The following is a 26862-nucleotide window of genomic DNA, read 5'->3' as shown; positions in this document are numbered from 1 at the left end:
AATAAGTGCTTTAACAACAAAAATCTCTTTCGAATGTTATAAACCTTGACCGTGTTTGACGTTGACGCTACGAATATGTTTTAGACTACATCGAAACCACTGGACTGTAACGGAGTTAAGTGTTTTATGCATAGCATAACATCTAGCTAAGCGGCTTTCATCAATTACCATAAATTACGTTGAAAACAATAACACGCTGTTCGTTGTATTTCATACGTAAAAAAAACTACCACTACGTTGGTGTTGTTCAATAATAAACGCTTAACTTTTTTAAATGAACACTGTATTATTGAAAAAAATGGCGTTAGCTAGGGGATGTCTAGATCCAGTACATTGGAAGTTTATGAGATGAAATGACACCTATGTCATGGCTGGATGTTTTAAAAAGGCGTGTGTTGCTGTGTTTGTTGCTGGGACATTCAGTATTTTTATATCTTACGGTAAGTTACAGTTTAAGTTCATAGTGTTTTTAGTGTGTTTTTCTCCTGTGTTTGTATGTAGATGTGAAATTTAAAGCTGTACTCTCACAGATTGGCCATTTTGACAATTCGTTATTGTTGTGTCTTGGAATGAGCCATATTTTGCGTAAATGTCTTAAAACCGGTGATATAAGACTGTTGATAAAAGATCAGATCGTAGTCTTTAATATTTACGTTCGAAAATTGATGTTTAATGGCTAAAGGCGTTACAAACGCTTTAGGAAATACTTGGCAGTTAACCAAGCATTTAAGATCTGTTCTATATGACTGAAGTAAAACCATTGATGCCATAATCAGCTGCTTCTGAGACAAAAAAAATACAAAGTTGTCAAATCGGTCAATCTATCGGATGGCAGCTTTAAAATGCGTAATGAAGAAAATATATAAGCATGGCAATAAATGATTATTCTCTAAACCCCAAAAGATCATAACGTGTAAAGATATTCTGATTATAAAAAAGATGTCACGCGTTATTTCACGCATATGTCACAGGGGGATGGTCAATTTGTAACCACCGAGTGTCGTAAGATAAATAAAGACATCCGTTTCAATTACATTTAAGTTATTATTTAGTTAACATGTACATTTAAGTTCAATTTCATATAATTTCAGCGATACTGAAATGGAACCTAAGAGTTGAAGTAACATGGAATGGAAGACACTCGAGCGTGCAAGAGGTTCTCGTATCTCCAGTACAAAGAGTTCGCAACAATTCTACAAGCCCGCCAAGGGAAGTGCAAACATTTCGCGGCAATCTGTCGAACACTTCGGAGGCTTTTTCCGAGGATGATGTAGCAACTACAACCAACCTGCACATTCAACCTGAGATAATACACCATTATCGACCCGTACATTTACCCGGAAGCTCCATGAAAGAGTTTATTAACGCAAGTGTATTGAGTGACCTTCCCATTTACATGGGTTTTCAGCCAAACTATGAAGCCGAATTTCCTTCGGTGCCATCAGCGGAGATACGAATTCCACACATGATTCACCAGATTTGGATAGATCCAAAAAATAAAAAGGCTGGAGTAACTGTTCCAACTGTATTTGTGCCAAAAATTCGCTCGATGATGAAATTTCATTCTGGTTGGAAGTATACATTTTGGACTCACACACATGGAAAGAATTTGATCAAGAAGAAATATCCAAAGTTACTCAAAGTCTATAACAGAGCTCATGAAGCTGTTACAAAAGCTGATCTTCTGAGATACGTTGTGATACATGAGTATGGTGGTGTCTATGTTGATTTAGATGTCACGTGCTTAAGAAATATAAACATTGTCACAAAAAAGTATGCCTGCATATTGGTACCAGCTCCATTTGAAAATTCTGTGATGGACTTGGGTTGGCCCAACCATATCTGCAATGGAATTATTTTGTGTCGGGCCCACCATCCATTTTTCCGACAAGTCCTAGACTCTATAGCCAGTGTGGACATAGACCAGATGCACACGCTATCCTTTGGCCCTCAGTTCTTTACACAAGTATATAGAAAATATAGCGGAATAAATGATATGTACAAAATTGATATAAAAATAAACTCTACATCTCCATATTTTTATAAAGGTAATATACCAGAAAACGATAGGAATGGGATGTATATTCCGAACACTCGTTATTTTCTTGACCAACCAGCGCCAAGATTGGAGAATTTGATATCAAATATGTGCGGAACACAGAAAAAACTGAATGACCTAAAAGAAAGGGTGTGTCATATCCTTAGAACTCGTGGGTTCCACAGAAAACCTGGGCGATATACATTTTTTACTCACAGCTATACAGCGACCTTTCATGCTGAAAATAAAAATAAACTCAGGTCTTTAACATCAGTGTTCGACATAATGCATCCAATAAATAAACAAAACCTAAAACATAATGTCATAAAATGACCAATGGTATGGCCAAATTGTTGCATATATATTTTTGTCTTACTAAAGTGACACTCTTACTCAAAATCAATACATACACATGTAAAACAAACATAAATTTTGACTAACATAACTTAAACTACTTACTATATAATGCATTTATGGAAAATTTAAATCACTGATAACACGATTGAAACCGTGTATTAAATAGCTAATAACGCAAAAATGTTAAATGATTGGTGAATGCTAAAATATTTACTGTGATCTTCTATAGTTTCATTAGGTGTTTTATGCACATTTCTTTCAAATTAAACTCGGTAATTTTCATAAAAACATTGTTGTCGACATTTATTCATTTTCTTTGGAAAAATAAAACGATTGTATTAATTGTGGTAAATCTTATTTGGGAGTAAGAGTGCATCTATGTATGTTATGTATGTTGTCTTGTGAAGCTTTAAGTCTCCCTTTTGGATGTTAGGCCTTGTAAGGATATATGTCTCACCTTGAGTTCCCTTGATCAATGTATCTTGTTCACAAATGCATAATAAAATGTGGGCTGATTGGTTTTTAGCTTTAATTTGCATTGTAGAATTATAATGAAGCGCTTAAAACGTGTCGTTATTTTAAATTGTACCTACATTTGATCCTGTTTAAACTGCATTTTGCTGCAATTAACCACATGCGTGTTTAGTTGTCAATCACGGATACAGTTTTTCTAATGTTGGAAGTAAAATTAAAGACTGTTTTAAGAAATATTTCTTTGTGTTTTTTAAGAAAAGCTAGGTATTTACCTCTATTTTTTGTTTCCTTAACAAAGTTAAATTAATTAAATAAAAAACAATATTTTACTAAAAATAGCAAGATCCTTCTTTTATAACCCTAAGAAACTAGAGTTATTACAACACTATATTATTTATTCTCGTTGTCACCATGTAACCGTTAAACCGAACAAATCTCACTCATGCAGTATATAGATCTCTTACCAACATTTCAGAGTGATGAAAAGTTTATGATACCTTCCAACATCTCATTTGACATTTCAGTATCCCAGAACAACCTATTTTCGACCGCATAAGGATTTTTTTTCTCATTTGCATAACTTAGAGATAATACAAAATAAATGTTTGTGTGTATAATTAAAAACAATAATTTATCTTTGAAAACCAAAAAAAATAAAATCCGTGTCAATCGTTTGTTGTTAACATTTTGAATACAAAGTGGCGGCTATCACATGTAGTAATTTTGCCTATACACAACCTGTTTTCGACCATGACCTTTAACTACACTTCACAAAACATTTTTGTGGACAATACTTTTCATTTTCAAGTTTATAATTTGTGAAACTTGTTTCAATTGTTTAAAAGTAGCTTAAATTAAGAGTATTTACATGTATTTGCCATACAGGCACGGCTTTGTATTTACTGAATACCACCATTAATATGGGCAAAGGAATGCGTCACCCCTTCTAATGGCTTTCACATGGGTACAAGAGGATAAATGCACCTATCATGAACTCTGGTATCACTGGCCCTACTCTCTATAATCCTCTTATAACCTGCCTAGGCTGCAATATGTATACAGTAATGAATACTGAGAGTCCAATTATATTGCAATTAATTTACCTGTAGATAATTTTTCATTAACTTTAGTACATGTATAAGTAAAATTTTGATGCGCTTTAAATGCTGTGCACTATACTTAAAAATGGTAGGGCATAGGTGTTCGGCGCTGGTAGATCTGTAAAATCTGACAGACGACAACAACACAATGGGTGACAAGTGATAAACAAGTGAAATCATTTTAAATCAATGGTTTAATTTGGCATTAATCAGTAAAATTAACTAATTGGTGTTGTTTCAATTTAAATTGAGTTGTAAGTATCAAGGTTAAATTAAACTGAAACACAAACAGATGAGATTGCTGTTTGTTTTCGGAATGACTTGACCCCGCCTTCAATTGTGTTTTAAATGCCATAAGTGACATGAGATAGCACCGATACACGGAGAGGTTCTATGAACGATAAACGCTCGCTTAACTGTGGGCAAAAATGCGATAACTTTCGGTAAGAAATTAAGAAATAATTTGAACCAAATCACACTTAAACCCATTTAATTTTCAAATGCGTTTCTAACGCTCTTTCTGTCAAATTTTAAAATAATTTATTGCAATAAAGCTCTATTTTGAACTAATGCAAATGTTTTATCATCGAAAAAAGAATTTTGTTTGTCAGACGAAATTTATAGTTTCAATGTTTTGCCCTATAAAACGTGAACATTTGTGGTGAACTTTGTATTTGCGAGCTGCTCATATTTATGATAATAAACATGGAAAATGCAACAATATCTGAATTTCGAAATGGCAAACAACTAGTTCACTGAAGTAGATGTCTAGATAGATTGGAAATGTTCTCTGTTTCGTGCTTATCCTCATGGTCCTTTGAAGAAATTAAGAACCATGTTCCTGAATATTTACATGCTTCTGGAGCGTGAGTAAAGTTAGAAAATTTAATGTATTCAAAAGTTGACAGGTTTTACCAGTTTTTTGGTCACGGTATTTTTAACAACACGAAAGTAGTTCCGAGATCACACACGGTACTCGCATGATACGGAATCAGAAAACGACAGTCATGATCATGATACGGATTTTTCAATACGGCGTGCTGTATTTTCACTGTTGGATATGGAAAAGGAATTTGACAGGCATATAATAATATAATATCACACAACTTAAGACTGATTGCAGTCAAATTTAAAATGACTTTGCAGTCATAGTGCATCATATGATTAGTTCACCAAAACTATAGAAATACAAAGAAGCAATAAAAATGCTACTTGTTCAAAAAATTATTTAATAAAACTGAAGGTGCTCCGTACATGGTATGGTGATGTAGCTAGGCATGAACGAATCGGAATTTAGGAATCGGGATTATCAGTATTTATATTTAACGTCGCGGAATAAACACGACATGGAATAGTATATAAATACACTCTTTTTCAAGCACCCGATAAGTACCCATGTCGTCTGAAACAAAAACAAGTACAGTTTGGATTTGTTTATCGTTTGTCATATGACCCCTTTCTTTTACATCAACAAGCAGTGGGTGACAGGCTTACGTAGAAAAAAACACACACACTAAAAGTTAAAAACACGTACTAATTATAACATTGGGTACCGGATATTAAACATATCATTTTATGTTTGTAATACTGAAATATAATCACTAAATGTACATAAACATGACCAAAAATACTTATTGACAGCTCGCAACTATCAATTAAAACACAAATATTCTTTTCCGGTATGATTTAAATTGATATTTATCATTTATGTATTTATTTATTTTTTGGTACCAGATCTTGCTTTCTCGTTGTTTTCGGTACCATAAAATGGAAGATATGTGTAAATTCACATAGTAATCGTACATAATTTGTGACACATAATTTAAATATTTTTAGTTTAAATTTCGGTTATTTTTAAGTTTACTGTATAGATTTATCTGGACGGACAAATGAACAGGACCCGAAAGTTTATAATTATACAGTTTGATGACGTCAATGGCTGGTATTCAATATTGGTCTCAATTGGATCGAAGAACGATGTAACTAATCAAATTACCTGATATAAATAACTGACAAAAAGAGAGAATGAAGTCATTGATGTACGATCATAAAATTAACTTTAGTTATTTATTGAAGCTACAGCCACCCCATAACACAGCAATCAATACTCTCACTAAACATACATGAACATAAATTCCATAATATAATCTTATATATACAGTAGCTTAGTAATAACATGAATACTTTAATTGAATCACTAACCATGTCGATGTAATTCACAAAGTTATCTCACCTCTGCCTGTTAATGATAGTTCACTGCGTAGGATATCCAAAATGGTTATTCGTAACCTTAAATTTGTTTAAGGTAGCCGATTAAAGGACACTTCCGCTTTCATTTTGTTGACGGAAATTGGCGAGCGAGATTTACGGATTTGTCCGGATAAAATGTAGGAAATGGGAACATAAAGAAAAGTTATAGTGTACATATCATCGATAGTTTTACATTGAAATCATGATTTAAATGCTCTAAAAAACAATATCTGACGGCATAAATGACACTCGGCGTGTGATTCATTAGTATACCTTTTAGGAAAAACATCGGCTTTTCCCGTAAACTTCCGGATTCACTCCCGCCTTCACATTTTTACGCGGGAGCTGCAGAGTAAAAAGTAAATAAAAATGTGGATCCAAGTTCGATCTTTTGATGGCAAGAAATCGGTAAGGATCGACAGTCTGTCGAAGCTGACAAAGATTGAAGAATTGAGAGAACGTCTTGTCGAAGATTTTGAGGCGCCAGTGGAATGTCAGAAGCTGTTTTACAGAGGAAAACAGGTTTGTGATTTTTTATTTATGTATAATCATGGCACAGGATGCATCAATTTGGAAATGTTCGTAAACAGGTGGGCGTTTGTTGAAGTAACTGTTTGTTAGTTAAGGGCATGAATGATGAGTGACAAAAGCGTAAGATTCATCATTTTAATTTTAGTTGTTTTATTAAAGCACCAGTCAATTGTAACCCCCCACCCCCACGTCCGGGATTATACTGGGGAAATGGGCGGTGTTTTTACCTTCCAGATGCAGTGCCTGGTGAATGTGGTAGTATTGTCTTCGGCTCAAAAATAGCAGGGAATGGGCCTTGCCTATGGTTCCTGGGGTGGCTGGACCGAGTGTCAAAAGTCCCCGCTATTCCCTAGTCCACCTAAATGGCCGTCAACGAGTCTTTGACGATTTTTTTTAATATGGCAGACTGGTGACGTCCACCATCCCAGCAAAAAGTAGCAAGCGGTCCTTGCGCAGAGAATCCTCGCGGCCACAATTTTGAAATTATCTCGGTTATAAATTCAAATTTCTACGAAAATATTATTGCCTACTATTAAACACATATTAAGTTATGTCAGTATGCCCAAAAAACATGTTAAGTTATCATAAAACACTTACAAGTGTCGATTGTTTATCAAGTATCCCGATATCGGTAAATCTGGGACAAATCTGACTCAGGTTGTGTACATGTATAACGGTATTTGTGACCCATAATATATTAATGTGAAAATAACAACTCTAATGACAAATTAAATCCAGTTCAGATCACTGTCAGATAAAAATTGAACAACTTTGTCATTATTATTCAACATCAATGCATATTATTACAGTATATCATTTCGCCCGTTGTTAAATGGTAGAGAGTTGTAGCCTTACAGGGTTACATAAGAAATGTCAAAATAATAAAAAAAAGTATCCCTGATCGCTCATTATTGTAGCTACGCTATTCCCTGGACCTGAGGGGGGGGGGCGTGGTGCATAACACTTGGTGGGTGTGTTGGGTGGGGTATTGTAGAACAAATTTTGTAGCAGATAGGGGGTATATTCTAATCACACTTTCTGGGTCTATAGAGTGCTCTGAACTGCAAAGTAACAACTAAGAACTATGCACTGGAAATAACAGAAGTTCAATACAGGATTCTTGTAATCACAAATAAAAAATAATTGATGGTGAAAAGTATAAAGATTGAATTTTGAAAGGTATTTGATGCTTGAATAGATAATGCAGTACACAGTTGTATCTGTATTTAAAAATTTAAACTTCAATACTATATTGCATAAAATGAGCATTCAAATTTTCTTACAATAGCTTCTAAATTCTTGTGAACTGCAAAAGGCCTTTATTTTTATACTGTTATTTCTGACTCAGTGTAAGGAATGAATAAAACACCTTAATGTTGCACTCTCACGGATTGACTGTTTTGACAACTTCTTTATTTTTGTCTTAGAATACGCAAGTTATGCGTAATGTCTGGAAACCGGTGATTTAACGCTGACAAAAAATAAGATTGCAGATTTCATAGTTGTGTTCGAAAATTGATGTTCTCTGCCAATGAACTCATTTGTCTTAATGTGTTAGTAAAGCTTCTAGCCATAAAACCTCAATTTGGTGAAAGAATAATTTGTATGTGATTTTCAAAAAAGTCCTCCACATACAACTGTGATGCAAATGGAGCAGGAGTTATCATGGTGACCTTCATTATGAGACACAACTTTTTCTTTCGATTTGACTATACCATTTTACTTATCAACTACTTAGAAATACAGCAAAAATGAGCACTGGTAATACCAGGGGCAGAAATACAGCAAAAATGAGCACTGGTACCAGGGGCCTAACTAGAGCAAATTTGATGTGCAGGCTCAAAAGTAGGGAGTATGAAATTTTGAAAGCTTAGCTTGCACATGGTGTGTTTTCACAAGTATCAAGAGGGAAAATTGGCTTAAAATCGAAGACAGACTTTCGAGAAGTTTATCCAAGTCATTTTTAAAAAAGGCAAATTGATATGCAGACTGGGCCTAATGGCCTAGCGGAAGCTACGCCACTGAAAACAGTCGCCATTCAGGGGCGGATCCAGGATTTTGGGTTAGGGGGGGCGTAACTTTTAATCACTCTTAAGGTTGCACTAGCAGATCCAGGGGCATACCTATAGTTCTAATATCATAACGAGGTTTCTATTAGGACGACTAAGTGGCTTATATAATTTGTATATTTTCGTTAAGCGGGAAAAACGAGGGAAGATACATGTATAATTGTGAACCCATGTTCAGATATTTTTACTATTCAACATATTCTAAGTGCATCGCACAACAGTTTAGAGTTGTCATTACATACTTCAACCAACAGTGTGACCATACCACGTGACTCGTGACGTCATTTTACGCTAATAATTGGAGAAAGAAAGTGTAAACAAAACACAGAAAAATAGCCGTAAGTGTTTTATTATTCAACCGATTTTGTCGAAATATAGTGCATTCGAAGGGGAATTTTGATACCTTTTCACGGCGATCAATGTCGTTATCGTACGTTCAGTATTTATCTCTCTGATTCGAGGCAAATATCCACGGCGCTTGAAGAAATCCGTGATATTTAAACGACAAACATATGCTCCAATTGCATCATATCTACATGCATGGTGGAACAGTGAACAAGTCATATTTGCCTAGATCAACCAATTTAAAATTGCTTACCTTCTTTCTTTTTCTTTGTTGCTAAAGAAACTGTGCAAACTCTTCTGTTTCTTGGGGCGTTTGGGACTTGACGGCGCAGCCATATTTGTTGTCGTATAAATGTACCCAAAGGAAATTAATTGACTGATGTGTTTGTTTGTATGGGTTTTACGGCGCATCAACATGATCATGTTATATAGTGCCAAATTATTACAGTAAGGGAAGGCGGGAACGTTTAAATTGTGTGTACTCTGTGTTGTGTACGAGGACATCTCAAAACGCAATGCTGTATAAAGATACGCGAGCGAAGCGAGCGAAGAAAAAATAGGAAAATATAGTATATTTTATTGTTTCCATACCAAAGAACATGTAAGCTCCGGGAATTTTAGTTCCCCCCCCCCCCCCCCCCCCCCTGGATCCGCTAGTGCCATTTTGATCTTTTTGGAGTGGGACCATTCCATTTGCTTACTTCCCCTAGACCGGGCTCTCGCGAGAGGGCTAAGTGGTCACCTAAAATTCCCAGACTTCGCCCATTTGTATCATCAAAGCGATATTGACTTCACCGAAAATTTTAGCACATTGTAAATCTGTCAATCAGCGAGTATTTGTCCCATTAGTCACAATATCGCAATTAGCCATTCATAAAATCTCCTAATCCGATAATTGGGCCGTGTCATCCAATTACCAAAACATAGCCAGTTGGCGGAGCTATTGAAAGTAAACCAATAAGTTGTACATTGAGAAGACCCTGATCAAATGATAGTTCTTTAAAATGAGATAGAAAAGGCGGCATAATTATGAAAAATCTTGTCAAGCAATAATGAAGTTAAAAAGTAATTGATATATGTATCAAACAAACAAAGTAAGATATGGGGGGGGGGGGCTTACCCTAAATCCACTTCAGATAAACAAATTTTAGAAGGGAAAACTAGTCAACTTTTTAGTTGGTATATCTTACGAACTAAATTGCGTTAAGTTCAAATTGGTACACATGTTGCCAGTGACAATAATTTATGTATGCCTATTACTACGACTTTTATAAATGTCTAGTTCATTAAGTCTTCAAGTTGGTTTTAAGTATATATATATATATATGTATATATATATATATATGCTGCAGACCACTTAAGAATTTGCCTGCCTTCTATATCGTTAAATTATACCATTTGGCATTAGAACATTTCGCTGCACTTGTCCACAATGTCATATGTACAATCGCCAACTTCTAGAATACTGAGCATGAGATAAAATATTTTCATGGAAAACAGAGAAATCTGAGATGTTGCTCTTTATGAAAGCTGTTGCATGATGCTACTTGACCCTATATTTTCAGTTGGTTGACGGACATTCTTTGTTTGACTACAGTGTTGGTCTCAATGACCTCATACAGCTATTGGTACAGAAGCCACAGACATCTCATTCCACTACGGAGGATAAAGCTACCACTGAGGATGCAGGATCCGATAAAGAAAATGAAAACGTAAGGATTCTATGTTATTCAGTGTTGTGTTTTTCTCTCACAATTTTGGCACAATTGGCCGGGTCCTGATCAGGAAGTGTGTCATTTTGACTGAAATTGAAAAATCCAATTTTGCCTCACAATGAACAAGAATCTATTAAAAATGAGATGAGACAAATGAATAGGATAAAGTTGGTTTCTTGAAGTATACACAAGTTCAAAACTTCCATTAGTTGGGAGTTGGGGTAAAAAAAATTTATATGGCTGTGGAAAAAAAAATGGGGTAAAAAAAATTATATGGCTGTGGAAAAAAAATGGGGTAAAAAAATTTATATGGCTGTGGAAAAAAAATGGGGTAAAAAAAATTATATGGCTGTGGAAAAAAAATGGGGTAAAAAAAATTATATGGCTGTGGAAAAAAATGTGTTTTAGCGTTAGGAATGTGGCCTTAAATTCAACAGGGAAAAAGAGCGGAATTTGTTATTGCTCATCACTTTAATAGATAATCTAAAATGTAAATGGATCAGCTCTTTTGGTGGGAATGATTGTTTGTGTATAAGTTTCAAAAAGTAAAATTCATATTAATCTTGTGTAACAATCTGCCTGCATCTTTTTCAGACTGGAGAAGATCAGAAAGAAATAGATGTTGACACAAAGAACAGCATCTACAAGGTACAATTATTAGGCTTTATATAAGAATGTTATACAAACATTATTTTTTTTTTTTACCAACTGACTTAAGAAATGGTAGGGTCAGCGCTAATTTTGTAGGTAAGGTCTGTTTACTCCAACCAAACATTTTAATTTTTTGGGCCCTAACCATTAATTTGCTATCTACCAAGACTATGTAATGCTATTGCTGACCAATTTATCCCAGGTTGGTGACGTGATTGATGCAAGAGATCTAAGCATGGGAGCCTGGTTTGAATCCAAAATCATGAAAGTAACGAAGTCTACCTCCAGTGAGAAAATATCAGACACAAAACCTGTCCTCTCGGAGACTAGTCTGCATTCACCTCAGAAAAACAGGGAAAACAGTGATAAAATTAGCTCAAAAGACGAGAATGAAAATACGAAATCAGGCCAAAAGTCTGAACCTATGGACATTACAGGTGAACAACCCACTACCTCAAGTGAAAAAAAGACTGGAAACTTAACACCATATGATAAATTGTTTGATAATATTCGAGAGGATGGTTTCACATATCACGTTGTCTATGAAGGGTAGGTACATGTGTTTTTCAATACGTTTTTTGCATTATGCTGTCTGCTTTTGTTGTTTTAATGCCTTCTTTAAAGAAGATGGGGCATATAGGTTTACAAATCAGGTTTTTTTTACCTTATATGAATTCACATTCAGAGATCAGTATGAAATATTATCTTTCATGAATTATTGCAATAGATATTTCCACCCAAAGGATTGATATTTTTTTGTATCTTTTAAGGGGAAATAAACTAATATTAAATCATTTCTTAATTTGCATGAGGCTAGACAGCTTTTTCTTTTAGCTGTTAAATCCGGATTTCGGCATTTTCACGACGCAAAATTTCCCAAAATGTCTAGGGTCTTTTCCCAAAATGGGCAGAAAAAGCCCTGTCAAGAAATGTCGCCGGCCCAATTGCCTTTTGAACCGCCCATTTTGACAATATCCTGTCTCCACAATGATTGAAGAATGGTTTCACTTAGGACCACGGAACTCGAGCAACTTGCCCTTGACCTCTTATGTCAAATCTTTGGGGGGGGGGTCACGGTCACCCACAGTCAACAAATAACATTTTGACGAATGATGGAAACCCTTCGAACTGCCTTCATAGAATTAATTTTTTCAAACTGTCAATAATTTCTTCTGTTTCGATTTTAAGTTATTATATGATTATAAATACATGCCAACATGACACACTTGGCAGTATATTCCCAATATTACATCAACTAAACATAATCTGTTACACTCATTCAGGGCTTTTTCTGCCCATTTTGGGAAAAAGACCCTAGACATTTTGGGAAATTTTGCGTCGTGAAAATAAGAAAATTGGGAAATTTTACAGTGAAAAGAAAAAGCTGTCAAGTCTCCTGTGAATTAGGAAATGATTAGGATATTAGTTTATTTTCCCTTTAAAAGACCCACAATGGCTGAAATATCAATCCTTGGGGTGTAAATATTTATTGCAATAAATCATGACAGATAATATCTTATATCTCTGAATGTGATGAAAACAATGATTTCTGAGTTCAATTACTAAAAAAAGTTCACATCACATAATTTATTAGGATGTTGAAAAAGAACCGTAACAGGTAAAAAGAATTTCTAAAAAAAAAAAAAAATTGGATTGGGATTTTTATGCCCCCACAAAGTGGCGGCATATAGGGTTGCCCTTGTCCGTACGTATGTCTGTCTGTCTGTACGTACGTACGTCCCGAAGATTGTTTCCGATCTAATTCTTGAAAACCGTTTGTCCAATCCTCACCAAACTTTAAACACATGTTTGTGACCATAATATCTTGATCAAGTTCGATAGTCATGGAAATCGCTTTAGTCATTTAGGAGTTACGGCCCTTTTTTGCCAAAAATACTTCAAAAATATATGTTTCCAATCTAATCTTGAAAAGTATGTGTCCAATCCTCACCAAACTTTACATACATGATTGTGACCATAATATCTTGATCAAGTTCGATAGCCATGGAAATCGCTTTAATCATTTAGGAGTTAGGGCCCTTTATTTCCCAACAATACTTAAAAAATATCATCTCGATGTAAATGAGATGTGGATCCAACAAGTTTTTTCCTGCCTGAATGGCGCCATATAACCTATACAGTCTTGCGATGCCGTAAAACCCAACTCAACTCAACTTATCCTATATGTGCAGATTATCCTGAATAATCATTATGGCTTATTTTCTGTGACAAAAAATCGAAGTGGGGGCATCCATGTCCTATGGACACATTTCTAGTTTTCTGAAGATTGGGAAAAATATCTTATATTTAGCTTTGGGAATGGGTCCGATAGTCGGGCCCGTGGGTACTATAGAAAAAGCCCTGTCATTGTTTAATTCATGTTCCCCACAGCCTGATACTTCCCTCTCCCCTTCTCACTTTGTTAAAACCTGCCTAAAACCCTAGGTTATATTTGTAAACTATTTCATGTTGATTTAAATTTTCAGTTATGATGAAGATGACCATGTTAAACTCATATCTAAAGACCTTCGGCCACGAGCGCGGACAAACATCAAGTTTGCTGATGTGAAAGTCGGCAGTGTGGTGATGGCCAATTATAACATCGAGGAGCCAGAGGATAGGGGCTTCTGGTATGACTGCGTAATCACTGACAAGACTGACACGCGGACACAGAAGAAATTAGAAGCAACAGTCTATTTTGGGTAAGTTTTAATAGACAAAACAGCTATGTTGTGTAGAAGTCTCTAAAGTTGACTGTTTGGAGTGTGTTTTTTGGATTGCTGATGGAAGTGCAGCCTTCAACTGTTCCAGGGTCCAGCGCTTTTTTTTTTAAGGGACACCATAACCTTCCAAGTCAGGTCTCAAAAGTTTTCTGACAGAAATTAGATAGGTTACAAAAATGCCAGTTATAGCTTATATAATTTATTATCTCAAAATTGCTTTTATTTCAGGATTTAAATTAGATAGGTTACAAAAATGCCAGTTATAGCTTATATAATTTATTATCTCAAAATTGCTTTTATTTCAGGATTTTTTAGCACGGGAAGCAATATAGTGTAGGCCGTTGTTGTCACAAGCCAGCTTCCTGTTCTCAAATTTAGTAGACAAAATTGATTTGCATTCTGCATATTTGTAATTTAGTCATTATGAATATATTTCCAAACACCAGAGTGTTATTGTATAAAAAGCCCAAAATAATTGTGAAATCACAATGGTATGTTAACAGTTCAACCATGTAGCGTACTCCATGAGATTTGTATACACATGATTGATACAGTTACTCAAGCACTTTATATACTGTGAAATCATTTATATTCGTTGGCATGAAATTTCGTGGTTTTCTGAAAATTTACATTTTCATGGGTACTTGAATTCATGGTTTTTCATTTTTGAAAAAAAAAAAAATTCGAAACTGCGATCGTCCTAAATCGTCTGCATAATCTCCACGTGCTGGGCATGTGATTTCCATCTTCCATGTCACACGGTTTATGACACTCGCTTTAGTGGTACAACATGCCAATTAGAGCATATACCCATGTCAATTATCGATTTAATTGGAAATTACGGTCATAAAAGAGGATGGACCCTGATCAAAGATAAAGATAGGCGAAGTCATTGAATAGCAATTAAGAATTTTGCAAACTGTGAAAACACAGAGAAGGTGCGTATATTTGAGTACAAACATAATCGATTATAAGTATTTCATTAAAGAAAAAAAATCGAGTACCGACACTAAACACGCACATCTTGTAAACCTGGAGAGTTTCATGGACAGCACACGCTACAGCACGTGTTCATCATCTGGTTAATAAAAAACACAATGAAATGATTTGGTTAATTATTTGTTAAAGTCAGATGTAATATATTACCAAAACAATTATAGTCAGATATACAGTGAGTTCGGTATTTACGCTGTATACTGCGACCTCTGTAAAGAATATACTATTTGAGTATGTACATAACAAGGCAATTGAAAAAGTGAATAAAGGGTCAATATTTCGTGGGATCTTGAATTCGTGGATCACCCAACCCACGAAAACCACGAACATTAATACCCCACGAACATTAATGATTTCACAGTAACACAATATTGTATTCAAAGCATTTTATCCAGAAGTTTATAACTCTTTAGCAATTCTGGCACTTCAGAACTTATAACATTGTAAGAGAATTTTAAAATATAGAATTGAACAGCAAAACAGGCAAACACTGTATAACCTGACTTCTGGAAGGGACACTTGATATCAACTGCTGGTGTCCCTTCAGCCTTGCTGGGATACGAGTTAGTGTTGAACCCTAAAGTGAGGTGTTAGTTTGCATTATTGTCAATACTCCGTGTTTTGTTACTATCAAGAAGGTTCCTGCTCTAAATAGACCTACCTTGACGAGTTCAATATAAGCATTTTTCATTAATGTTGCTAAGGAATGCAGTTGCAGTCCAATTTTAACTCTTTGATCAAGGCATGTGAATATTTTTCAATCACAATTCTATTGTTTGTTACAGCCCCGACCTGTCCCCCCTGGAGAACTGTAAACTGCTATTTGTGGATGAGATATTTGCCGTGGAGGAGCCGGGTACACAGATGACCGCAGAGGACCTGGAAAGAAACCCCAGCATGTCCCCTGTCAAACGTGCGTGAGCTGTTTGTTATTATTTTTTCTTACACCATTTTGGGAAAGGGGCCGGCGCTGGAGCCTTTCCAATTCGAATAGAGCATCATTAAATACCAAGCTCTATTCAAATTGGAAAGGCGCCACCCCCTTGCCCAAAATGCATCGCTTAGGCCAGCTGTCTCAAAAAGCTTGCCTAGGTGATGTTCTACTAAACCTGCACTAGTTCATAATCTAAATTGCAGCACACATCTTCAGGAGTCCCCAATGAAATTTCTTTGTTGATGAACCTATTATAAAATCAAATTATTGACGACATTTGTCTATTGATAAGTTAAAGTAACTTTGACATAAAAACAACCCTTAGAGCCTCAAATATGTAAGTCGGAGAATGGAAAAAATGCAGCAAATCCAGGACATTGTACCTTTTTGGGACAATATGAGATTTGTGTTTTGATGTAGAATAAAATTGTATTTAGAGCTTTAACTTGTCCAAACTTAAGCATGGGAGATTAAAATTATCTTAAAGCCGTCAAAGCAATAAGAGTTCTATGGTCATCACTTGATATTTAATTTTGAAACCTTTCTCAAAACTGTTTCCTCATTTCTATTAAGCAACGGCCGGCCTAGTTATACTATATAATTTAATGAGAAAACAATGGGTCAAAATTAACCCAAGACTGCAAGCTCTGCACTGTTAAAATGTGTTCCGGGCTTGCTCATATTCTATATAGCAGGGCTTGTTAAGAAATTTGATGCCAATCAATGGTAAAAGATTTTGGGCTCCTTCTTCGAAAAGTCTAATTTCGATGACTGGTAACCTGTTATTCCTTTCGTCAGGTACCAACAAGCCTGATTGTGACCACTGCCTGGACAACCCCAGGAAGAAATGTAAGCACTGTGCATGTTGCCGATGTGGTGGTAAAAATGACCCGGAACAGCAGATTATGTGCGACGAGTGTAACAAGGCCTATCATCTACAGTGTTTACAGCCCCCGCTATCTGCCCTGCCGGAGGAGGACGAATGGTATGTAGAGGGGAACATGATACATGGAGGGGTTTAGCTTTAATTTTGTCAAACAGTGATGCACTCTGTCCTTTTTTGGTAGCACCTTTCTGCTGTTATTGAGACAAGCATTGGCATCCTTCTACCTCAAAGAATTGAATCCTCAATACTGTCAAATATTACTTTTGTTTTGGTTAAAACTTAATATTTGATTAAAATTCATACTAACTTAACATATTAGGCAGATCAACCTTAAATTACTCCATTAAAACACAATTCATAACATTTTCTGTCAGGGTCATAATGTTCAAATCTATGTTGTTGTTTTTTATCATTTTTATGTTCCTCTCTAGAACTCTGAATATGTTATTGTAGCTATATGTTCAATTTACTTTGTTATGTTATAATGTGTGTACCAATGCAATAAGCGTGAGCTCAGGGACTGAAATTCAAGTAGGTGAGGACCTTGGTGAACCTGATTAGATATCTAAATGATGCTTCAATTTATTGTGTTCCATTCCCATTTCAAAAAACAACCATTCATGATTGGTGTAAAGTTTTGCTAAATTTCACAGTGTTAAAGTCATCTCCTTTACCTCAGGTACTGTCCTGAATGTAAGCTTGATACCTCAGAGATTGTGAAGGCCGGGGAAAAACTGAAAACTAGCAAGAAAAAGTCCAAGATGGCCTCCCAACAGAACGGCAAAAGCAGGGACTGGGGAAAGGTGAGAAATTGTTGATTTGTTTGTTTTAAAGCAGGCTTTTATTATACATGTTTTAAACTATAAGCAAATGCCCACAGGGTCTTTAAGTCTTTTTTGTTCTAAAGTTGTTTTTTCAATGACTGATTTCAATAATTTCACATCCAAATATGACTGCAAAAAAGATGTTTTGATCCTTTTTCATGCTTTACTTTTTTGAAATGTCTTCTATTATAGCTTTTCTGTATTTTGAAGAAGAAAAGTCTGGGTCTTTGTTTCACTTTCTTTCTCTGATCACATGTATTCAAACATCCAAGCAAAATCATTGTTTTCCAAGGAGTCTGACATAAATATGAATTTGTAATGAATAAACAAAATCCTTGCTCACAGAGAATAATGTTGCATGTTTCAGGGCATGGCATGTGTGGGCAGGCAGAAAGTGTGTCATATAGTTCCTGTCAACCACTTTGGGCCCATACCAGGGGTTGAAGTGGGAACCATGTGGAAGTTTAGGGTGCAGGTGAGTCGCACAACACTGTCAATCCTTTCTTAGTAATCTGATCTAGGTTTTCTATTTTTTTCAAAGCTCCATAATTTTAAAGGTTTGTCACATTATGCTGCCCAAACACTTCAGGCCCATATAAACCAGATAATGTGGTAGGCACAATGTGGCAGTTTAGCCTCCTAGTTAGGTACATCAGTTAACCAGTTATAGGACTTTTTAATAGGTAACTGACCTAATGTATGTATTTCTTTAGACCTTGCGATTCTAAGCCTAAGCCTTAATTTAATTTTGCACCTCCAATTAAATTTAAGTAGATTTGAAAAAAATAAATATTAATGAATTGACAGATGACAAAAAATCTTGGGGAGAAGAATTTTTTGCTTTTCCTCTATGATTTATACATGGATTGGCTTTGCTCTTAGTCATGCACAATTAAACAACAGGTATGTTTTAACACCACTGTCCTAGGTGAGCGAGGCTGGTGTTCACCGACCCCATGTGGCAGGGATTGCCGGCAGGGATAGCGAGGGGGCGTTCTCCATTGTGCTGTCAGGAGGCTATGAGGATGATACGGTACTAGACAATACTGAAGAGGGTTCTTTTGCAGGCATTTATTGTACTGGATAATAACAGAGTTAAAGCACTGTATTATCAGATTGACGTCTTTGTAAAAACTGGTTTGGGTTTGTATTTGGTCGTCCGTTACATCCTTGAACAATTAATTTGAATGGAATGTTTGATTTTTAAGTATTTGTTTACAACTTTTAAGTTGGATTTTATAATTGAATTGACCTTGTTTCAGGACAATGGAGACTCATTTTTCTACACTGGAAGCGGTGGTCGTGACCTCTCAGGAAACAAACGGACAGCCGAACAATCATGTGACCAGACTCTCACCCGTATGAACAGGTAAGTCTTCTAGAATTGAGTTCAGTGTTTTTTTACCATCGTGTAGGGAAATAGGTCACGGTATTTTTGATTTGGGGAAAATGCATTGTTTTCTTTAATTTGAGAATTCTGATTTCCCCCAGAAGAAAATAGATTTACTTATAATGCTTTAAAAACAAACAGAATAGAAAAATGAGGACTGTGAAATGGTTTGCTCTGTTAAGAAAACAGTAACACTCAGAAATCTGTTTATATATTTCGAAGAACATCGGCAAACATTTTACCAGTGCTGGGCTTACAGGCATTTTACAAGTGCTGGGCTAACAGGCATTTACCAGTGCTGGGCTCACAGGCAATTTACCAGTGCTGGGCTCACAGGCATTTTACAAGTGCTGGGCTAACAGGCATTTATCCAGTGCTGGGCTAAGAGGAATTTTACCAGTGCTGGGCTCACAGGCATTTTACCAGTGCTGGGCTCACAGGCATTTAACCAGTGCTGGGCTCACAGGCATTTAACCAGTGCTGGGCTTTTAACCAGTGCTGGGCTCATATGCATTTAAGCAGTCAGGGCTTTTTCACCAAAAATTATGAAGAGGCTTAGCCTTTTCATTTTGGGAAATTTAAAAGCATGAAATTCTGCAAATTTGGATATTTAAATGCGTAAAGGTCTCAAAATGGGAAATTCCACATATGAGGAATGAAGACTCCTTTTAAACACGGGTCAAGGTATCCATATGAAACGTGGAACTCAAGTTACTAAAAAAAGGCTCATATCTTACATGTGAGTCTACTTCTAGCTGATTTTTTTCAATTATGACCTTTTTAATATGCAATGTGTACAAACACTCCACAGGGTCAAGCTTGAAAAGTCTAAAATGTATGGACTTCCAATTGACACACATGTAGATCTTGTTGGGGGAGAAATCATTTCTTTGACTTCGCTTTTTTAACATGACGAAATGACAAGAGATGGAGAGAGATTATTTAATCTTCATAGAGTTGATTCTAAATGGAGGAAAGAATTGATAACAAAATGGACTAATTGGTCCTTGAATAACATTTAAAGTATACAGCATTCTTCTTATGTTAACTTAAAAGATAAAAAGAATAATTTTCTCGAACAGAATAGATTTTTATTGTAAATTTTTTAGGTAAGATCTTCCTTTTTTGGTAAAAATATCTTGGAATTGTGAAAAAAAATCTGGAAATTGGGAAAATATGCCCCTTATCTCAATTGTGAAGTACCCTTATTTCGGCCTCTAGCAAAGAAGGTGAAAAAGCCCTGCCAGTGCTGGGCTCACAGGCATTTAACCAGTGCTGGGCTCATAGGCATTTTTACCAGTGCTCGGCTAATTTTGCCGTCTGATTTATTTTCAGAGCATTAGCAAAAGTGTGCAACACCCCTCTAGATGCCAAGAATGGTGGCACAGCGAAGGACTGGCGGGCAGGGAAGCCTGTAAGGGTTGTACGTAACTGTAAACTAGCAAAACATTCCGAGTATGCCCCAGAGGAGGGTAACAGATATGATGGCATTTACAAGGCAAGTTGTTTTTTTTGTAAAACATAATTGAAATATTGAATATAAGTTGTATCACCCAAGGTTGTATTAATATGTAAGCCAGCGCACTGATTATTTTACAATGTGTTCCACAACGTTTCCATTAATTCTGTTTATTCATTTCATTAGACCTTTATTGCTAGAGGGTAGTCAGTTGTAAGTGCATTTTATTGGGAACAGCTGTATCCATATTCTAACTGCATGGGTGAAAGTTTTCAGTATTGATACTGAATTCAGTATTTTGGAAAATATTTATCCTATATAATGTATTGTAAAAATGGCGTTTCCCTATGTAAACACCCTATTTTCAGTATTTTGAACTTTCAACCATGTAACTGTGCCACATATACAGCAGCATGTTACACTGTCTCAATATTGTTAGCTCTTATTAGAAACTGGTCAAGTGCCACTGCCTGCATTAGGATGGTTCAATCCCCGACCAATCCAGACTGCAATTTGTAAAGCCCATTTCTTCGAAATAAAAAATTACACAACATTAATCAAAATCTTTTAAAATCAAATATCCGTGATCTGAGTCAAGAAATATGCCATAAACAGAGAAAGGTTCTAAATGGAAATATGTATTATGCTTTACATATGATTTTCATCTGCTACAATTGGCTTTTGTTGTAAGGACAGTATAAAATGTTTTTTAAAGCCCCTTTTTTCTGCTTGGTAGGTTGGTAGGTTTTAAAATTGGAATGTGACGCTTAACATAGAATCAATTCATTAGTATGGACTAAGTATTACTAGATACTGTTAATGTATTTACAGTCCCTTCTGTCTTGCCTATAGGTGGTCAAGTACTGGCCAGAGAAGGGTCAGTCAGGCTTCCTGGTGTGGCGATACCTGATGCAACGAGACGACGAAACTCCGGCACCCTGGACCGCCGCAGGAAAGAAAAGAACTAAGCAACTTGGACTTGTTATGCAGGTAAGTGTTGTGATTAAGATTAAAGGAATTAATTGTTCAGTAACGCAAAAGATAATACTAAATTTTTGAGTGTTTGGTGTGAATGGCTTTATACGAGCGAGAGGGCATGGGCAAACCACCACATCACCCACTTAAAAAAAAACTAGGTGATGACTTGATAGATATTGGAGTTTGTTTTCATATGAGGCTTTGTAAATGATTCCATCTGAGCCCATATGGTGCTCCCATCAGCTGAGACATGAGTATAAACATTATATTGGTGTTGTTAGTATTTAGATATTATATAGAGCTTTAAAAAGGGCGAAAAAATTGCATGTTAGTTTTTGGAAAATTGATTTTAGCACTTAGAATTACCATCTTTGTTCTTCAACAGAATATATTGAATCCATTCCCATGGTTCACTTGTTTGTCCTGGGTCATCATGTGACTAGTAAATCCCTACATTGGTTTAATTTCATCAGGGTGGTTCTTGTTACTGATCTGCAAGCTTCATTGGGAAATAAATGTTCAACATTTAACCCCACAATATTTTATTTTGTATCAGTACCCAGAGGGCTACCTAGAAGCCCAGGCACAGAAGGAGAAGGAAGCGGAGGAAGGGAAGGGGAAGAAAGGCGGGAAACGGAAACGCAAGGACAGCGATGATGAGGAAGGTATCAAGCATTATTCTATGGCATAAATAATCTTCTTACCATGTACTTGTAAGAGTTACTGGTCAATGTACATTGAATGGCATGAATGACAGTGGGCATTAAAACAAGGGCAGAAATTTCTAGTGATTAAGTTATAAGCTGTTTACAGGGGCTGTATTCTTAAATACTTAAGTCATTTTCAAACTTAAATCAATTTCTTAATATTTTCATATTTCTTAATATTTTCATAGTCAAATTAAAAGAAATGTATGTTTTTATGCCCCTGAAGGTGGGCATATTAAAATCGCACCGTCCTTCCGTCCAGCTCAATAACTCGTGTCCGGGCTGTAACTTTCCCTTGTATGGATAGATTTTAAAATAACTTGCCACATGTGTTCCACATACGAAGACGACGTGTCGCGTGCAAGACCCATGCCCCTACCTCAAAGGTCAAGGTCACACTTAGTCTTTATTCACAATGGAGTGCTGCATATAGGACAAAGAGTATAGGTTGTCGTGTCCGGGCTGTAACTTTCCCTTGTATTGACAGATTTTAAAATAACTTGCCACATGTGTTCCACATACCAAGACGAAGTGTCGCGTGCAAGACCCGTGTCCCTATCTCAAAGGTCAAGGTCACATTTAGTGTTTATTCACAATGGAGTGCTGCATATAGGACATAGAGTATAGGTTGTCCTGTCCGGGCTGTAACTTTCCCTTGTATGGACAGATTTTAAAATAACTTGCCACATGTGTTCCACATACCAAGATGACGTGTCACGTGCAAGACCCGTGCCCTGCCTCTAAGGTCAAGGTCACACTTAGTTAGGTGTTTATTCACAACAGAGTGCTGCATATAAGGACATAGAGTATAGGTTGTCGTGTCCGGGCTGTAACTTTCCCTTGTATGGACAGATTTTAAAATAACTTGCCACATGTGTTCCACATACCAAAACGACGTGTCGCATGACAGACCCGTGTCCCTATCTCAAAGGTCAAGGTCACACTTGGGTGTTTATTCACAATGGAATGCTGCATATATAAGGACATAACAGTGTCGGTTGTCAACTGTGGGTGGTATTTTTTTATGTTTAGATGCAATTTAAAATAACTTGCCATATGTATTTGACATGTCAAGGCAAGATCAACTTTTCATGTACTGACCTTGTTCATAGGTCAATGTCACAATCGGGTGCATTCGTCACATACTGTGACAGCTCTTGTTTTAACAATAAAGTATGTTGTTTGTTTTTTTAATAAGGTCAATGTTAATGTATTTTGATTTTGGGAATTCATCATTTATTATTTCCTATGACTATAAAGATACTGAAATAAGGAAAGTGACTCAAGTTAGAAAATGAGTTTTGACTTAAACAGATTTATGATGTTCGCCCCAGGTATATTATATGTAAAAAATGTAATTGCTGAAAATAGACTACGATTATTAAAATACTATTTAGGGGTTGTTCTAAATACATTTTCAATGTTTTCATTACAGAAGCAGAGAGCCCTAGCAAGAAGCCCAAGAAAGTTGCAGCCTACAAACTCACAGACAAACAGATGAAGATGGTGAAGGGGGATGAGGAAAATAAAAGAGTCTGGGACGAGGCTTTGGAGGCTAGGAAAGAAGGTGGACAGGTAGGTCAAGGCCACCTGGCATTTTTAGGTAGTATGGCTTTCAAAGTATTGTAAGAAACTTGGTAATAACTAAAAGAAATATTCAAGATCTTCGAAACAAAATTTTGCTGATATTTATGTTAAAAAATTGCTGTTTACTTTTTAATTATGAGTTGGGACGAATTGTAGTCTGATTAAATGGAAAAAGAACTTGAATATTAGAATAACAAGTGGGTTAACTCATTTTTTGCATATAGTGCAATTTATGGCTTAAAGAAATAAGCTCCTTAAGCCTGTTACACTATTGAACTTACCAAAAAATGAGGCTTGACTCTTAACTGAATCATATCAGATCAGCCACATACTGCCTTTCCAATTAAGTTAAATATTTACCGGTAAGTAAGAAATAACTGATTCTGTAAATTGATGTTTACATCCCTATTGTTTCCACTTGCAGCGTTTCCTGGCGAGGGTAGAGGAGCTGTTTACATGTATATGTTGTCAGGAACTTGTGTATAAACCAGTGACAACCAGCTGTCAACACAACATTTGCAAGGTAACGTATTGTGTGATGACCTATTTATTCAAACATCTCTAGTTCTATCCTTTGAAATTCAGGCCAAGACCTATATGAAATGCTACCTTTATAGCACATACTTGAATCATTGGAGTTTTGAGATTCACTACCATTAGGACAAAAACAGATTCGCTAGCTTTTTATCTTGGTTTAGTTCATATTTCGTTCAATGTAGTCTTGGTATGGGGCTCAGACGTGCAAATCGCTAAGTATTCGAAATATCTCCATGTTATTTTGTGTTGCAAGTGATTGATGACAACCAGTGTGTTCTTCGCTGCCAAGGAATTGTTTACATTATCAGTAATGTGCATGTTGACGCTGTTTTGGAGGAAAAAATAATAAAAACATTGTTGATATGGTTACATTGTTATTACAGTCGTGCCTTCAGAGGTCGTTCAAGGCAGACGTGACTGTCTGTCCTGCGTGCCGTACAGAACTAGGAAAAGATTATAAGATGCCTGTGAACAACACAGTGGCGACATTGCTGCTAGAACTATTCCCCGGGTACGACGCTGGGCGATAATCAATGTGACCAATGGTATTATTTTGAGAAGGAAGTAAAGACTTTAAAGAGTGCTGTAATTGGTTGTAAATGAGCATTTATATTTAAGCCTTCAGTAATAAAACTATATTAAAGAAAGCAGTAACTGGATATGATGAATGAGTGCCATATTGAGGAATGAGCATCTTTAAAATCTTAAAATGTAAAGGAAGATTTGACAGAAATCTTGCATGAGAGAATTCAAGTGATTTAATTGGAGAGATTAGGGTTGACATAACAATCAAATCAGTTGTTAAACTAAAAAACATACTGTTCTCATGGATCGATTTCTGTGATTAATTTTATTTTACACAATCAAGTTTAATTTTTATGAAATACAAATTTCCCTAAAAAAAGGTAAAGCTGAAATGAATAATTAAAGCCAACAAAAGGGGTATTTCATACCATCGTTGAATTTGTTACGTTTGACTGCATTTCATACACAAACTTACTGAAGATAAATTATGTAAAATTTTCTCTATTGAGAAAGTTTGCGTTACTATGGTAAAAGTATTGCATTGATTAGTATATTTATAACATCTCTGGTATTTAAGTCCTACAGTTTCTTTAAGATATTGTCAGTATTTGGCATTATGCAAATATGTTTTACTTAGAAATACTTGGAACTATAAAATAAAACCATAGCAATTAAACATTTGAACAATAGCACTGACGAACTGTTTTCCAACTTGTTATTTTTTTAATTTTAGCTCATGATTTCCAATGTCCGTGAAGGCACTTATTTCAACAAATTTAACCTTGTACATAACTCAAAAAACAACTCAGGTGTCTGAACTAAACTTGGTACACATATCAATAATTGTTTGGTTATACACTTTTTGATGGAAAAAAAGACAACAGATGTGTGTTGACATTAGCTCTGCAGCACTTGTGTTATTTCCTCATACTTCCTGCTTATCGCAGTTAATGTTAAACTGCTTACAATTGGTTCTGAAAATAATGAAATTATCACGTACAAGGTATATTGGGGTATATAAAAATGTAGGGGAAAGATGTTAGACTTGTGATTATCAATTGCATGTTAATTGTTTTACATAAACTAAAATATTTTGATGTATGAAAACTTGTTGCCTCTTGTGTTCTTAATGCATTGACGAATGTATTTGGCCATTGTGTTCATTTTACATATATTATCATAATTATATTTCAATTTTTATGAAATAAATTTTCAAAGTGATTTAGTTTTTCATTAAGTTCTTACTATTGCACCAAGTCATTGACAAGGTCCTTCCTTCATTTATAGTTGAACAGTGTTACAGTGGTAAAACTTTAACCAATAGACTCAGATTTCAAACTGCATAAAAAATGTGTGTTTACCACTAAGGTGAATACAGAATTGCATGTGCTGGCCAAGCTCCTTTAAGGTCGAGGTCACATTTAAAGGTCAAAGATCAGTCGGACTGTTTGTGTGGTGGACCATTTTGAAGTAATTTTGGATTTAAAAGGATGCTATTAATAGAAAACTTAATTGGCACACCTGTTTAAGACACCAAAACAAATTGCAGAACTGGTTTTGAAGTTGTTAACTAAATCATTGAGGTTGAAATCAACCTCAACTGTCACACATAGGGATTTGAAGGCCATTAATTGTTATTTTTCATGACATATTCAAAACATTAAGTTGACCCATAGAGCACTTGTTCATCATGGATGTTCAACCCAAAGGCTTAATCCCTAGCTCAAAATCGGTTTCGGGAGAGGGATATTGTTTAGGATTATGTTCAAACTTGGACAGAATATTG

At 35.7% G+C, this 26862-nt stretch overlaps 2 protein-coding genes across 2 annotated transcripts; both read left to right on the top strand.

Moving 5' to 3' along the window:
• Positions 1-185: 185 nt before the first annotated feature.
• On the top strand, positions 186-2912 carry LOC128224439 (uncharacterized). Its single transcript, XM_052934281.1, has 2 exons — positions 186-440; positions 1092-2912. Exons 1-2 carry the CDS (start codon positions 368-370, stop codon positions 2369-2371), a joined length of 1353 nt encoding a protein of 450 aa, XP_052790241.1. The 5' UTR covers positions 186-367; the 3' UTR covers positions 2372-2912.
• Positions 2913-6350: 3438 nt separating this feature from the next.
• Positions 6351-26291, top strand: LOC128224909 (E3 ubiquitin-protein ligase UHRF1-like). Its single transcript, XM_052935000.1, has 17 exons — positions 6351-6741; positions 10730-10876; positions 11474-11527; positions 11733-12079; positions 14017-14232; positions 16035-16162; positions 16982-17168; positions 17749-17872; positions 18261-18368; positions 18822-18926; positions 19156-19262; positions 20619-20781; positions 21595-21732; positions 22277-22385; positions 23863-24002; positions 24439-24537; positions 24935-26291. The coding sequence occupies exons 1-17, from the start codon at positions 6589-6591 to the stop codon at positions 25079-25081; spliced, it is 2472 nt and encodes an 823-aa protein (XP_052790960.1). The 5' UTR covers positions 6351-6588; the 3' UTR covers positions 25082-26291.
• The last annotated feature ends 571 nt before the right edge of the window (positions 26292-26862 follow it).

The sequence above is a fragment of the Mya arenaria genome, chromosome 17, assembly GCF_026914265.1.
Source record: "Mya arenaria isolate MELC-2E11 chromosome 17, ASM2691426v1".
Taxonomy (NCBI): domain Eukaryota; kingdom Metazoa; phylum Mollusca; class Bivalvia; order Myida; family Myidae; genus Mya; species Mya arenaria.
The sequence above is the reverse complement of the archived record's forward strand: the minus strand, read 5'-3'. Positions and strand labels throughout refer to the sequence as shown.

Excerpts from the sequence above, each read along its gene's own strand:
- LOC128224439 (XM_052934281.1), top strand. The coding sequence starts at position 368 with ATGGCTGGATGTTTTAAAAAGGCGTGTGTTGCTGTGTTTGTTGCTGGG. Across the intron at positions 441-1,091 it reads CAGTATTTTTATATCTTACG|CGATACTGAAATGGAACCTA; the intron begins GTAAGTTACAGT and ends ATATAATTTCAG.
- LOC128224909 (XM_052935000.1), top strand. The coding sequence starts at position 6,589 with ATGTGGATCCAAGTTCGATCTTTTGATGGCAAGAAATCGGTAAGGATC. Across the intron at positions 17,873-18,260 it reads AAAGCAGGGACTGGGGAAAG|GGCATGGCATGTGTGGGCAG; the intron begins GTGAGAAATTGT and ends TGCATGTTTCAG. Across the intron at positions 22,386-23,862 it reads GGACAGCGATGATGAGGAAG|AAGCAGAGAGCCCTAGCAAG; the intron begins GTATCAAGCATT and ends TTTTCATTACAG.